Source organism: Canis lupus, chromosome 15 (assembly GCF_048164855.1).
Source record: "Canis lupus baileyi chromosome 15, mCanLup2.hap1, whole genome shotgun sequence".
Lineage (NCBI taxonomy): Eukaryota > Metazoa > Chordata > Mammalia > Carnivora > Canidae > Canis > Canis lupus.
In genome coordinates, this window is record NC_132852.1 from 47,843,970 (window position 1) to 47,858,642 (window position 14,673).

Sequence of the window (14,673 nt, forward strand, 5' to 3'; positions counted from 1 at the left end):
TACTTCAGTCTCTGCTCCACCTCCCCCATGTTCTAGAATGTTCCCTCTGCACTGCAGGCTCCCTGGTGTTCTGGAATGAAGCTGCTATGAGGACTTCAGGGTCTGATCGTAAGTGACCAGGAACAACACCAGGCATCCAGGCAGAGCGAGATATCTTTTGAAGAACTGTCCCAAAATGCCAAACCAAAGAACACCTAGGTCCTCCCGCTATTTAAAGGGGATGCTTGATGATTGCTCAAAGTGGTGACCTACTGTGGCCTGGTGCTCAGGGGAAGCAGGGGAGGGGGCTGGCGGGAGGGGGAGGGGTGGAGTTGGCCAGTGGAGGTGTCTGCCAGGAGCACCAGGAAAGAGTTTTCAGCCTGGAGCCACAGAGGGCCCCAGCCACAGAGGGCCCCAGCCGGGTTGGGGAAGGTCAGAGGTCAGACCGAAGCCCATCATTTGTGCAAACATTCCCCCGCCACCCCGCCAGCGAGGAATGGCCTGGGATCCCTGTGGACACCTGGCACACTGGTGGAAGGTTCCAGTTCGTGGGCCCACCGCAGGCCCCTGAGTCAGCTTTCCAGGAGCAAGTCAGGGCCCTGCATGCCAGCGGGTCCCACACACTGGGCTTGAGAACCTGGAGTAAAAGCGCTGGGCAGGACCCGGGGCTGCAGCAGCCTTGGTACAGGGGGCCGCCCAGGATGTGGGGGTTCACTTCCCCCTGTCCTGCAGGGCCACAGGTTCCCAGGACCAGCTCTAGGGACTGGCAAAGGCTTTCTGGAGCCCCTTGGGCCTCCATGAGGCCAAGCCCTGTTTCAGGAGTGACATGTGCCCCGCACCCCCCAGGCCAGTGGCTCCAGAACTGGCTGCTCCACACCTCCTGCTACTCTTTTTAAATAGTATCCTGGGCACTGTCCTGGCACAACTAAACGAGAATCTTGACAGGAGCGGCCCAGGACTCCACCTTGACAAGCTCTAGAGGCAGCAGACCTGTCATCCCCTCCATGCCCCCTGGCTACTTCGTGCAGTGGGCCCCTCAGAAGTCCCTAAAGGGCCAGAGGCGGAGCAGGGAAGGCAGGTGGACATGCACACCTGCCCCCGGGGCAGCAAGCAAGGACCACCCTAGAACCACAGGGGTGGGCATGTGGCCAAGTGAGGGCCAAGTGCCTCGGAGGCCCCAATGGACTTCTAGGGTGTGCTGCTCCTACAATGGTGTCACTTACAGGGATATGACCTGGAATTTCAGAGAAAGGGTGACCATCCTGAGGTGAAGGCTCCAGGCTCCCGAGGCTCCCCTGCCCCTGACAGGACCCCAGCCCCAGGCCACACAGTTCTAAGGACTGGCAGGCGACAGCCAGGTCACCTGAACCAGACCTCAGACATCAGGCCGGGACTGCGCCTGCAGTGGTTTCTGAGGTTTCTGGTTTCCAAACGTTTTTCTTCTTAATTGGGCTGCCTGTGGCTTTTCTGAAGCCACAGAATGTTTTCACCAAGATCACAGCTTGGAGTTAGAGGGATGGGTGGGGCCCCATCCAGGTAGAGCTCCTGCACGGGGCTGCACCGACCCCCTCCCCCCCAGAATCACTGCAGGTCAGGAGGAAGAGCCATTTCCAGGGGCCTGGGGTGGCACGCTCGTATGGAGAACAGGGCGCCTCTGGGTGTCTCTCTACCAGTCTGATCGTCGGGAGGAAAAGGCCACAGGCCGCGGGGCAGAGAGCCGGGACCCCTACCCCCTGGGATAGCTGCTCACCAATGTTGGAATGCTTCAGGAGACGGCAGATTCGAGCTTCTCTCTCCAGCTTCTGGTGATCTGGGGACAGAAAACAGCACAGTGTGACCTCATGCCCCAGTAGCCAGCCCCCACCCCTGAGCCCAGTACCACCCAGACCAGTGGGTGGCCCGAGGAGGGGCCCATCACCTCTCTCAGTATGCGGCTGCCCCCCGCCCTGCGGGCCCCTGGCCCGCAGTACTAGGGCAGGAAAAGGCTGCCCAGTGTTCGCCAGGAGAGGCCCACGGAGGCAGAGGCAGGAACCCCATGTGGTCCAGGGGGACAAAGTGCCGTACATTTCACGGCAGAACTGACAGCACCAATTTATCCTTCACTTCTCTGTCCTCAATCCATACACTGGAGCTTCCTGCTGAAACCTGTGTGTTCCTCATAGTTGGCTGTGGGGCTGGTGGAGCAACGCTGTCCGCAGGGTGGGGGGAGGCAGCTGGGCAGCAGGCAGGGTCCCCATGAGCTTAGTAGGACTCTGCTGGACCTCTGGGGTGAGGGTGCACAGATCTACGAAACACTGGCCTGAATGGTGTGCTGGTGCAGGGGGAGCTGATGGCAGGGGGACCTGGTGCAGGGGGAGCTGATGCAGGGGGACCTGGTGCAGGGGGAGCTGATGCAGGGGGACATAGTGCAGGGAGACATAGTACAGGGAGACCTGGTGCAGGGAGAGCTGATGCAGGGGGACCTGGTGCAGGGGGAGCTGATATAGGAGGACCTGGTGCAAGGGGAGCTGATGCAGGGAGACCTGATGAAGGGGGACCTGGTGCAGGGGGGGCTGATGCAGGGGAGCTGATGTAGGGGGAGCTGGCAGGGGAGGACCTGGTGCAGGAGGAGGTGGTACAGGGGGACCTGGTGCAGGGGGAGCAAGCTCTGGGCAATAAGGAACCAGCCTAGGAGCACCCCCAGCCCCAGCCCCAGTCCTCCTCTCAGCCCTTCGAGGCCAGCACTTCGGTTCCAGAGGCAGGGCCTCAAGGAATCAAGCAATATCAGAAATGTTCTATTTCAGACAAAGGTACAAGTACCATTTTAACAAGTGACGGAGATTTTAATAGCAAAACACCAAAAAAAAAACCCCCACATTTCCATTGGCTAGAGAATGCAGAATTAACACAGCTACGGCCGCACAACAGGATTCACTCTTGAGCAGCGTGTGCGCGCCACCCCGGCTCACTCATATAAGGCTGTGTGAACAAGCCACTTACAAAGGAAGACCCAAAACGTGCTTTCATTCACACAGGGCACTGGTTCACACACGTGGCCAAACTGCCAAGAGAGGCAAGATGAGGAGGGCAGCTGCCCCAGGGTGGGGCATGGCCAGGGAGGGGGTGCCGGGGGTCCTGCACCCCCCTCCAGTCCTGCACCTGCTGAGCTCCTCAGAGCAAGGGCCTGGCACCAGCCAAGACCACAAGGCCTGCCTGATTGGCTGGGAACCCGCACACAGCACCCACCCGCAGGGTGCAGTTGATGTGACCTCCTCAGGCCTGCCGGGCCCTGGGCGCTGCCTGGGGGCCAAGACCTAGGCATCTGAAGGCCCTTCTGCAGGAAGGGAGCCTGCTGCCTCCCTGCGGTCAGCTCTCCCTGGGCTGAGTGACGGTGCTGGGCTGTGGTAGGGGACAGGCTTGCAAACGTGCATGGCCCTTCCTCACACCCGCAGACAGGAACTCTTGGGGGATGCTCTCTGGGAACGCTCGGGTCCACCCCCACCCCCACCCCTGTCCACCCGGCCCTCCCGCCCCCGGAAACGCTAAGCCCTCCCTGCCCTGCCTGCCTGGCTCCCACCTGTGGCCAGGCGCCCGGGCTCTGCAGGGTCCCAACAGAGCAGCAGGGGGACAGGCCCTCACCCTATCCCTCGCCCCCTCACCCCCCACGCCCCCCGCGGCCTGGCGCTGTCCCGTCCCCTCTGTCACAGGAGCAGAGCCCAGTGGACAAGACACAGCAGGATTCACGACGGCAGACATGGGAAGGGGTCCGAGCACCCCCCCAGGAGGGATGGATTGGGCTCAACTGCAGCAGAACCGCGCAGCGTGGATTCCTCCTTTCCATCCATACAAAGCCCAAACAGGCAACACTACACCTACCTGGGGGGTGGGAGCCACCTCTAGAGGCCTGGTGGAAGGGGCTGTCCCCACAGCCAGCACCGCGCCCCGCAATGCAGCCGGGGTGCTGGTTTCTCAGCGCCGTTTTTTCTCTCCTAGGATTTTAAGTTACTATCCTGAACGTTTTTCAAACCTAGAGGAAAGTAGCGCCAACACTACGAAATCCTCAGAAAAAGCACTTCTGCAGAATCTGTGCTTCCGTATGCACATGCTTGTTTTTTCGGAGCGTCTGAGAGAAGCCCCACACTTCACGTCCTCCCACCAGGTGACGGCTCAGCGAACACGTGGTCAGGACAAGGACGCCCTCCGGGTGACTCAGGGCAGCCCCTAACCCTGCAGACTGTCCAGCGCGACACAGAATGCGAACCTGACCTACAGGACCTACTCCAGCTTTGCCCACCGTCCCAAGAGCAGCGGAGCGGACACCCCCGAGGGTGGACGACAACTGAGAAGCCGTCTACAGGGGGACAGGGCCGGAATGAAGCTCAGGTCACATAGTGCTCAGGAGGATAGGCAGGGTGGGAGCTGGGGTCATTTTCATGCCCAGAAATCAGGACAAAACTGCATGTGGGAACCCACTTTTCAGAAGTAAGCCCCTTAAAAGACTATTTCATTCCTGAAAGCTGTCTCCGAGGGCACAGCCCCACCCAAAAGATGGACCGCATCCCGAGCGCATTAGGGGAGAGGAATTATTTGTGTGGGACCAGGAAGGGGAGGCCTGGCCCACGCAGGATCCACCCACAGCCACAGCAGGTCACTGACCCTCCAGGCCGTCCCTCTCGGTAGCAGGCCAGCAGCGCACCCTGAAATTAACAGTCCAAGCCAATATTTCTGGGCCCCAGATAGAACGGGAGGCTGTCCCCTTCTTAGGACAGTCCCCTGGCTGTGGAAGGACGAAGCCAGCTCCCTCACCCTGCCCACAGCCCTGAATTCTTCCTACAGCGGTGCACAAGTTATTGCTCAGCTTCCAAACTAGTACCATAAGCCCCATCGTGGCCACAGTGAAGCAGGTCAAATTTAACCCGTGTCCCAGCCCTAAATTGCTAGCTGGAGCCGGGAAGGACACCTCCACTGCCTCCTGTTCTCCGGCGGGCAGCAGCATGCAGGATGGGCCAGCGACCCTGCACTAGCCCCAGGGCCTCTCAGAGCCGCTTGCTGCCCTGCTCATCCCTGCCACCCACCCCCTTCCCGGGGCTCTGGCCTGGGCGGCTGCCAGGACTTCACACACCAGACACCACAGCAGTGACCACTGAACAGCCTGGGGGGAGGGGGGGTGAAGCCGGGACAGTGCCTGGGCTGCCCAAGGCCCACAGCGCCCCAGGGTCCCCAGCCCAGCACCCCACCAGCCATGCCTGCTGCAGTGACGTCCCGGCCGGGCGGGCAGCAGGCTACCCCAGGAGCGGCTCACCAGGCACCTGCCAGGGCTGTGGCCGGATGTCCTAAGTGTCCAGAGCACCCGGAGTTGCCCCGAGGACCAGACACCTGCCTCTGTGGCCCGACTGCCGGGACCACGGGTTAGAGCGCTATCATGGGATGATGGCACATGCCCCAGAATATGCTCAGTACCAGTGCTAAGGACAAGAGGACCCCAAGAATCTATCCCACTGACACCCTGTGTCCTGGCCCCAGATGTGGTCTCCTCTCCCCAGTCGCCTATGTCAGACCCAGCCTGCATCACCCCCACACGTGCACAAGCCCCAGGCACTTTTGACGTCATTTTGCGCGTATGGGTCTGAGAGTCACCTCTCAAACGGGATGGGGACAGAGGTGGGGGCCCAGGAATGAGGGCAGAGGCCAAGCGCCCCCAACATCTGGGAACCCCATAAAGGGGAGGCCCCCCTGCCCTATTCCCTCCTGAAGACCCCAGGCCAATACCGACCGTTTCCCGGGGACCCAGGGGACGTGGGCAGTTCCAGGTCACAAGGAGCAGGGGCAGCAGGGCCGTGAGCCCCGGGGACAGAAGAGGCACAGGCCCTGATGCTGCCTGCAGGAGACCAAGGGGACACCATCACACCATTGTGGGGGTCTGGAGAAGTCTGTGTCACGGGAAAGACTGGTTGTCACGGGGATTCCTGAGTTCAACCGGGAATCGTCTGGACACACCTCTCACACGCTTGAGATACATTCGCACACCTGCTCCCATGAGGAGGGCTTAGCCCATAAAACGGCTCTTTGTTTCTCCCACTCAAGAAACAGGGTTACAGAGAAAACAGCATTCATTCACATCCTGTGAAACAGCAAAATAGACACAGGACCCCAAAACACCAGTGACCCCCCTGCTGCCCCCTGCCTGAATCCCAGACCTGCAGCTCCACAGCCTGCAAGGCCAGGAAGCCCTCCTGGGTTTCCCACCACCACCGCTGCACCAGGCCTGCCCTGAACGCTGGGTACCCCCCCGGGGTGCGTGCCCCCTGGCTCAGGGGCTGGGGGCCAGGTCGGGGGGTGGCTGCAGCGGAGCCCTGTACACCCCACACCGTTCAAACCCCAGGAGCCCCGCAAGCGACAGGAGGCAGGGGCTACTCAGAGCTGTCACTGTGCCATGCCACATGGGGCCACACGTGGGCACCGTCTGTACCACGTACACAGCAGGCCTGACCCATCGCACTCCAACAATGTCCCGGGGAATGGCAGAGGGAGACTGAATCCAGCTCCACACAGCAAGTGCCCCAGGCAGGGCCCCCCAGACAGGGTCTTCCCCCAGGCAGGGTCCCCCCCAGGCAGGATCTCCCCCCAGGCAGGGTCTCCCTGCAGGGCCCCCCCAGGCCATGTCCCCCCAGGCAGGGCCCCCAAGCTGAGTCAGGAAGCCGAGGGCGGTGGGAGAGAACATCTTCCGCCACACTGTAGCGTGAGTGGCAGTCCCAGTCAAGGAAGCAGGTGCACAGACCCCAGGCTGGGGCTCCTCGTGGCCTCCTCCGGCCCTCCCAGCCCTGCCACCATCCCCTACCCGCCCCGGCCCCCCACCTGCTCCCTGGCTGTGGGTGACTCAGAGTAGAGCTGGGGTGGGGAGGGTGCCAGGAGAAGGGGGACAGGAGGGACGTGGGTGGGTGCCTGGCCCCTCGCCAGCTGCCAGGAGCAGCAGCAGAGCTGTCACGGGCAGAAGGACACCCGCGAGGCACTGGCGCAGGCGGAGGAGGGATGGGAGGGGGAGACGGGCCCACCTGGCAGGAGGAGCTGCCAACCTGCCCCCTCTCCACCCCCGAGGCTTGGCCTGGGACAAGTGACACCACCTCTGGGGAAAAACCAGCAGTCGTGCTGGCTGGAAGATGAAATCCCACACGGAAAGTCCACACAGCCCAGCAGGTGGCAGGGGCTGCCGAGGGTGGCGGCTGGACCCCCAAGAAACCCTGGGACGGGACGGGGGGGGGGCCGTGTTCACTGGGGAGCCCCGCCAGCTCGAGGCGCTCCATCGATGCCCACACGCCCTCTGGGGAATGACCTGGGGACGCAGGGATGGCACAGGGCTCCGGGCTGGGGCAGGAAGGCTAGGACACAGGCCACAGCAGCTGCTGCCCAGGACGGCCCACCACGTCCAGCAGCTCCTGGACAGGGCCCGTGGAGGTCTGGGTCAGGGTCAAGCCCCTGCCCCGGGGCCATCGTCCACTTCTGCATGGACACACGAATGCCTGCTGAGGTCCCAGGAAAGAAGGACGCCCACTAGGAAGGGGTGGGCAGGACAGCCAACCCTCGGGCTATGGGGTGTGAGAGTGTACGTGTGTCTTGGCCCTAGAGGGAGACACTGAACAACACTGGGGAGCCTGGTGGCGCATGGGGGTGGGCAAGGCCACTAGAGCACAGCAGCAGCTCAGGTCCCTGGCTACCGCCCTGCCAGCTGGGTGCCATGAACCAGCCAGAGACAGAGCTGCGGGAGGAGGCTAGATGCTGACCACCTCAGGGCATGGGGCGCAGTGCCCATGGGGACACTGGACATGGGGACCCTAAACCAGGCCAAGCCTCCCTCTCAGTCCGTTTCCCACGTATGAAAAGGGTGGGAAGGTCCCAGGGAGAGGAGTTGACAGAGACTCCAAGCCCAGTCCCACCCCAACCCCCACCCCCACCCCTACAGCATGCCCTGCAGAGCTGGGCACCTGGCCTGTTTTTCCTACTCCCCTCCTCCAACCCCATCTCACAAGACACCCCAGGCCACTGGCAGGTGTCCCCACCCCCCTTGCCAGGACTTCTGTTCTTCTAGAGGGAAGTGGTGGTCAGTGCCAGCACACAGACAAGAACCTGTTGCCCCGGCGACCCCCCCCCCCCCGGCACTGGGCCCTGGGATGTCACTCAGAGGTCCTTCCCCTTCCTCCCACCCACCTCCACACTGGCACCATCAGATGCCAACAGGGAGCTTCCTAGAATCTTAGGAGGCTCAGGGATATCCACCATCACACCAAATGCCGTCCAGCATCAACCCTGTAACTCTCAAGTCCCCAAACTCTCAAAATCCCAAGGGACAGAGCTGGGGCTCTGAGCTGCTGTGTTGTCCTGTCCGGGACATTCCCACCTCCAGGGTCCCGGGGAGCTGGGTCGGGAGCCCCAGGGAAGGAGCAGGTCATGGGAGCTGGGCAACTTCAGGTCGGAGCATCCACACCTGCTCACACCTGTGGCTCCGAGCTCGGCTCTGTCCTCAAACAGCGTCCTGTGGGCACTGGCTGCCAGCTGCCAGGTACACACTGCTTTCAGGAGGGGGTTGCCTCCGAGCCGGGGCTTCCACGCTGATGGGGCCCACAGGGAGCGTCAAGGGCAGCTTGGGGTCCTGCCGGGCCACCTGGGACTAGCCTGCCCAGTGCTCTGCACTGGCCCCCAAGGCTACCAAGAGCTCCTACAGGGTAGGGCTGTTATGACCGTCGCCCTGACTCTGAGATGGGGCATGGGGTACGGGGGGGGGGGCTGGAGGGAGGGGCTGGTCTGCCCCTGGAGGGCTGGCACCAGAACCCAAGTACTGGCAGCCATGGAGAAAGGCCTAGCCATCCCGCGGGGCTTCCCGTGGTTCACCCGGTCTGCTCCGGGCGCCCTTGGGTGCCAGCAGAGCAAGGAGGATGAAAAGATCCCCCCACCCCACCCCCGGGCAGGGACTTCTGTGCGCGTTTTGTTTTAAAAAGGCAACTCGGCAACCAGCAATTACCGCGCCAGTGCCAGGCAGCTACCCCACCCCAGCAGGGCGTCCGTGCCATCCTGCAGCTGCCACTGGGACAGAGACCAGCCACCAGGCCCGCCCCACACGCTGGCACCGTGGTGCGGTGCAGCAGCTGGGTCCCCAGGGCCCTCCCTCCCCAGCTGCGGCTGGGCCCCTGAACCAAGTCCTCATGCCCTCCGCAGGCCCTCCACTGTCACCCAGGACGAGGTGCAGCTCAGCCCTGAGACAGCCTCACAAGAGGCCCCATGTGCAGTGCAAACCGGCTGTGGGCTTCCCGGACCCACGGCCACCGTCCGGGGCAGACCAGGCGCAGTGGCCCCTACCCCTGCCACAGGGGACTGACCACGTCCTGCGGCGAGCACCGGGACCCTCCACGCCCCTATCACCACGACGCTCGTGTTGCCAGGGACACCTCGAGAGCTGGCACGCCGACCTCCCTGGGTCCCCAGCCGGGGTCATACCGGCCGCTGCCCGTCTCAGCTCTCCGGGATCTGCATCCTGTGCATAGCTGTGCCAGTGACCCTGGGGCAGGACGCCCACCCTCGCCAATGGTGTTTATCCTCTGGAAGACTCAGTCTTGTCCCATGTTAGGACACTGTCACCTTTCAGAATAGGAGGGCACGGTGGCGGGAGAAGCTCCCCGGTGGCTTTTGGCAGCAAGCAGAGACCGCATCCCTTCCACACTGGGGCTCTCCTCCAGACAGTGCAGGGCTCCCCTGTCACAGTCCTACTCAAAGAGGGGCTGGACCCCTCAAGGCCTCCGGGACCCGCCAAGACAGAGTGCTGGGGTCAGAACCGGAACCTGCAGCCGTCTGGGGGGGGGGGCGGGGATCTCTTGATGAACGTTGGGGCGGGCAGGGATCCCTTCACATCTGGGGAGTGACAGGGCTGCTACGACAACCCCACCAGGGTGCAGGAGCTCCCAGAGGTTCCCTCCTGACGACCCCCCATGACCCCGGGGTAGTCCACCTGGCAGGGACTGCTGCCCCTGGCCCCTCCGCAACACCGTGAGGTGGACACCGCTGCTGCCCGAGTCCCGGGAGCACGGACAGCACCCAGGCCACCACGTCCCAACGCCCCTGGCACTGACCCAGCATTCACCAAGGTAGCCGCACCCCAGAGTCACCCTCACCCCAGGCGCCATACTCTCCACCTTACCTGCGAGGCCACCAGGGCCCCCACCGGCCTGGCCTCGCTCCTTCTTCCTCCTGCCCTGGGCTCTCCTGCTGTGCCCCCACCACCCCTATTTTCAAAAGCTCTGACTTAGCCCATCTGGTTGATGAATTGATCACAAAAAAACTATTCTTTCAACCGCTCTGTGTATACTGCCCGATAAAACACAAAATGCCCAGTCAAATTGGAATCTCAGATAACCAATGAGGATTTTTTAGCATGTGTGTCCCAAATTCAGACGCACAACAAATAATTTCCTAGTGGAAGTAAGTCCCATCAGTTTGGAGCGTATTTGCATTCAGGTTTTTTTCACGGTCTATTTGAAATTCAGATTTTACAGCTAAATCTGGCAGTTGCAGCCCACTGCCTGGTGGCGCCCCTCCTCCTCTGACATGGGAACGGGTCCCCAGGCCCCCAGCTCCTCTTCCTACCCCTCCTCCCTGGCACAGGGTACCCCCCCACCCCGATCCCTGAGAGATCAGCTGCGCTAGGGGAGGGCACAGAGGGAGAGGTCCCTGGGGACCCCTCCCACTGCCCAGAGTCCCCTGGAGCCCCAACGTGAGGGCAGAGCGGACTAAACGTTGGCTGGTGGAGGTGGAGAGGGGGTCTGGGACATACTTATTCTAAAAAAAATCCTTGTTTATCTGAAATTGGGAGCTGCTTACACCGTGAGGCCCTGGCTCAGCCCGCGGGGCGCTGCGAGGGGCCAGGGAGGAGCGGAGGGGTGACCAGGTCGTGGGGTGGGGGAGAGGGAAGCTGCTCCCGGACCCGGGAAGGGGGGCAGTGGGGGTGGGAGAAGCAGAGGGAGGGGACGGGTGGAGAGGGGAGGGGGAGGGGTGTGGGCGAGTGGAGGGAAGGGGGAGGAGGGCGGAGGATGGGGTGAGGAGACGGTGGGGAGGAGCCCCGAACTCGGAACTCCCCGCGCAGAGGGGAGGGAGGGGCGCCGGCTGCGCATGCTCAGCCGGCCCTGCAATGCGGCGCCGCGTCCTCGCTAACCCAGTTCCGCGGAGCCCGGGTCGCCTTGCCGGCTCTGGGTCATGGGCCCCGCCCCCCACCCCGCTGTGCGATGGCCCCGGGGCGGTGCAGGCCTCGGGTTCAGCCCCTCCCCATCACACTTTCCCGCAGGGCGCCCCAGGCCCGGGGCCGGTGGCCCCAGGTGACCCGGGGAGGGGGCTGGGGGTGAACGGGGCATCAGCTTGGGGCTGGGAGGAAACCCAGAGGTGAGGCCTGAGCTCACCTGTCACTCGGTGCCCCCACCTGTCAGGTTGGCCCCACGTTCGAGCGCCCCACCTGTGAGAGCAGCTCCTTCACCTGTGAGGGCTGCCCCATTCCTCACCCCCAGCAACCCCAGCTGGGTGAAAGCTAAAGCTGCCCTTACTCCCCGCTCTGCTCAGCTCAGCTGTGGGTCACTGAGCAAGTCTGCTTCCATAGGACTTGGTTTCCTCATCTGTGAAATGGGTGCCCACCCCGACCTCAGAGGGTGTGGACGGTCACTGAGAAGCCGCGTGGAGATGCAGTGCCACCGAGGTTCAGGACCCAATAACCGCCCAGGGCCCCGTTCCCAGGCACAGTCTTTCCTCCCCCACGAGCAGCCACCGCCCAGAGTCACTGCTGGCACCTGCTTCCCAGGTGCTGGCGGCTCATGTCCACAGCGTGCCCTCCAAAGGCAGCAAAAGTGCCCCCAAGGAGCAGCCACTGGTGCTGCCAATGGGCTGGGGGAGGGGGGCCCGCAGCAAGGCCCAAAGACCCCCTTACCCTGGCCCAATTACTGCCCTCCAACTGCTGCTGTTAATCCACCCAGTACGTTCACATGAATGTCCCACAGTCCCCTTCTTTTTTTATTTTTTTCCACAGTCCCCTTCTTAATAATAGACGAAGCTTTAAACATCTATGTCCCGCAGCCTGGGGCACATAGATGGGGTGCAGTGGGTGCGTGCACAGGCCCCAGTGGCCCCCTTGTGTGCCAGTCAGTGGGCAAGCCAGGCATCCTGAGTCCAGTGCCAGTGAGCTCCTCCTGGCAGCTGTGTGGGGCCGGCAGCCTCTTGATCATCAGAAGCCTCAAAGGACCCAGGCTGCTGCTCCCTGCAGGGGTGAGTGGGGCCCCCTCCATGTGACCTGGACTCACATAACAAGTGGAAATGAAGGAGGAGGCAAAGCCTCCTGGGAAGTTCCACTTCCCATCACTCCTCTTTCTAGGGCACTTCCCCGGACACCCTACTTCCCACCCATGGGCCCTCTCTCCATCCCTCCCCGTGGCAGGACAGCTGGGCATGTATCTCTGACATGATCTTCCTGGCAAAGGACTGGTTTGGTGCTTGCCACAGAGGCAGCCAGGCTGGGAGCCCTTGCTCAGGCCACTGGGGCCCCGCTGGAGACAGCCACCGCCCAGCCTCACCTCCCTGCTTCCCGGCATCCATGGAAGTGCCTGGAACTGGGCCCTCCCAGGTGCTTAGGTAGCTGGCTGTTCCATATGACCAGGGGCCTCTCCTGCAGACCCAAGGCTGCCACAAGCCCTCTAGACCCCCATCCATCCCGTCCCCACCCTAGCCTCACACCTGGAAGCCTAACCCGTCTCCAGCAGACTGTCCTTGTACCTCATCAAAATTCATTCACTCCAAGCACATGCTCATACCCTCAAAACCATTTCTGGAGCGCTCACCACCTGGGCAGGATGTGGGAGACACGGTGGCGAACCAGGCAGTCAAGTCCCTGCCCACAGGGCCCAAAGTCTGATGGGAAAGACAGCCATAAAATAAAAACAGGGGGGATCCCTGGGTGGCGCAGCGGTTTGGCGCCTGCCTTTGGCCCAGTGCGCAATCCTGGAGACCCGGGATCGAATCCCACGTCGGGCTCCCAGTGCATGGAGCCTGCTTCTCCCTCTGCCTGTGTCTCTGCCTCTCTCTCTCTCTCTCTCTGTGACTATCATAAATAAAAATAAATAAATAAATAAATAAATATTCCAATTACTTAAAAAATAAATAAAATAAAATAAAAACAGGGTGCATGGGTCCCAGATTGCCCTGAAGCGCAGCACAGACTTGTCTGAGGAAATGTCATCAATGGGAGTCAAGCAGGTAGAGGTTTGGGGAAAGCATTTCCAGAGAAGACACACACGTGCCAAGGCCCGGGGGTGGGAAGCACTGGAAGGAGCCCAAGGCCTGCGGAGGCTTAGCGGGAGGGAGAAGACAGGGCCAGGCGGTGCGTCAGGCCAGCTGAGAACCTGCGGCTCCATGGAAGCCAGCCCGGGAGCCTCGGGGAGAGGCTGGGCGCAGGAGGGGTGCAGAGACAACGGAGCTGCAGGCACCCTCCAGACAGGCTTGGGGTCTCCACGCTGTGCGGAGGACCCCAGGAAGCAGCTTTGTGGAGGAGGGGCCTGCAGCCTGCAGGCTGGTGGCCAAGAGGGGGGGAACAGCACTGTGCCCATTGGCCCCTTTTAAGCACTTATGCCCTGCGCGGCCAGGAACAAGCGCCGGCTAGGTTCACCCCTTTAACAGTGGGCCCAGGGTGGGCGTGTGGTGCCAAGCCCAAGCCCTTCGCTGGCCCACACTCAGCATGAAGGGGAGGATGAGTGCAGAGACCTGGTCCCCTCGGTATCCCCCCCGCCCCCAGCTAGGAAGGCCGGGAGGGGTGTGGGCGGGTCAGAGGATCTCGAGGTCCCGTCTGGGCAGGCAACAGGTTGTCTGTAGACTCCTGTTCTGTCAGAGAACAGAGCTGAACACCGTGTGCAGAATGACGGGCTGTCTGGGGTGCGCCGCAAGATGGGGGAGGGGGCTACCGATGCAGCAGAACTGGCTGAGAGTCAGTCACTGTGGAAGTTGGGGGCTCCTTCTGTCACTTTCTCTATATTTGGGGATGTTCGAAATTTTCCATAATAAAGAGTTACGCAGGGATCCCTGGGTGGCGCAGCGGTTTGGCGCCTGCCTTTGGCCCAGGGCGCGATCCTGGAGACCCGGGATCGAATCCCACGTCGGGCTCCCAGTGCATGGAGCCTGCTTCTCCCTCTGCCTGTGTCTCTGCCTCTCTCTCTCTCTGTGTGTGTGACTATCATAAATAAAATAAATAAATAAATAAATAAATAAATAAATAAATAAATAAATAATAAAGAGTTACGCAGGACAAAAAAAAAATCCCAGCCCCCCCCCCCCCCTCCGAGAGCTGGGCAGGCCTGGGTGTGGTGGCAAAGGTGGGACTCCCCAGGGCCCTGGCCGCGCCCTACTGGGACACAGCCCGGAGGAGGACTGACAGGAGCCCCAGGCTCTGTAGAGCCCCCCCAGCCACCGCGCTGGCCCCGGCCTCAGGGACATGCTGGCAGCAAAGCGGGCTGTCGGCCAGGAAGGGGCAGAATGGCCGGGACTCTCCCAACACACCTGTGTGTTAGGCTGCTGCGGGTCCTGAGCCTCCGGGCACCTGGAGCACCCTGAGGCATCCACAGGGGGTGCGAGGGACTTCAGAGGAGATGCAGTGTTCCACACAAACACACCACGTGCTTTTCCGCCTCAGCTTCACAAACTCCTATT

General features: G+C 62.1%; 1 protein-coding gene and 1 long non-coding RNA gene across 6 annotated transcripts in view; one reads left to right on the top strand and one right to left on the bottom strand.

Annotated features, from left to right (window-relative positions):
* CAMK2B (calcium/calmodulin dependent protein kinase II beta) overlaps positions 1-14,673 on the bottom strand; it is a 76,950-nt gene that overhangs the window by 32,794 nt on the left and 29,483 nt on the right. For all 5 annotated transcript variants that reach the window (XM_072777185.1, XM_072777184.1, XM_072777183.1 and 2 more), the window contains one exon: positions 1,730-1,789. In XM_072777185.1, coding sequence (XP_072633286.1) covers positions 1,730-1,789 — 60 coding nt within the window. The remainder of the gene's footprint in view (positions 1-1,729; positions 1,790-14,673) is intronic.
* Positions 21-6,175, top strand: LOC140605116 (uncharacterized). The gene is made up of 3 exons (XR_012007855.1): positions 21-108; positions 3,666-3,818; positions 3,952-6,175. It is a non-coding gene; the product is annotated as an uncharacterized lncRNA (long non-coding RNA).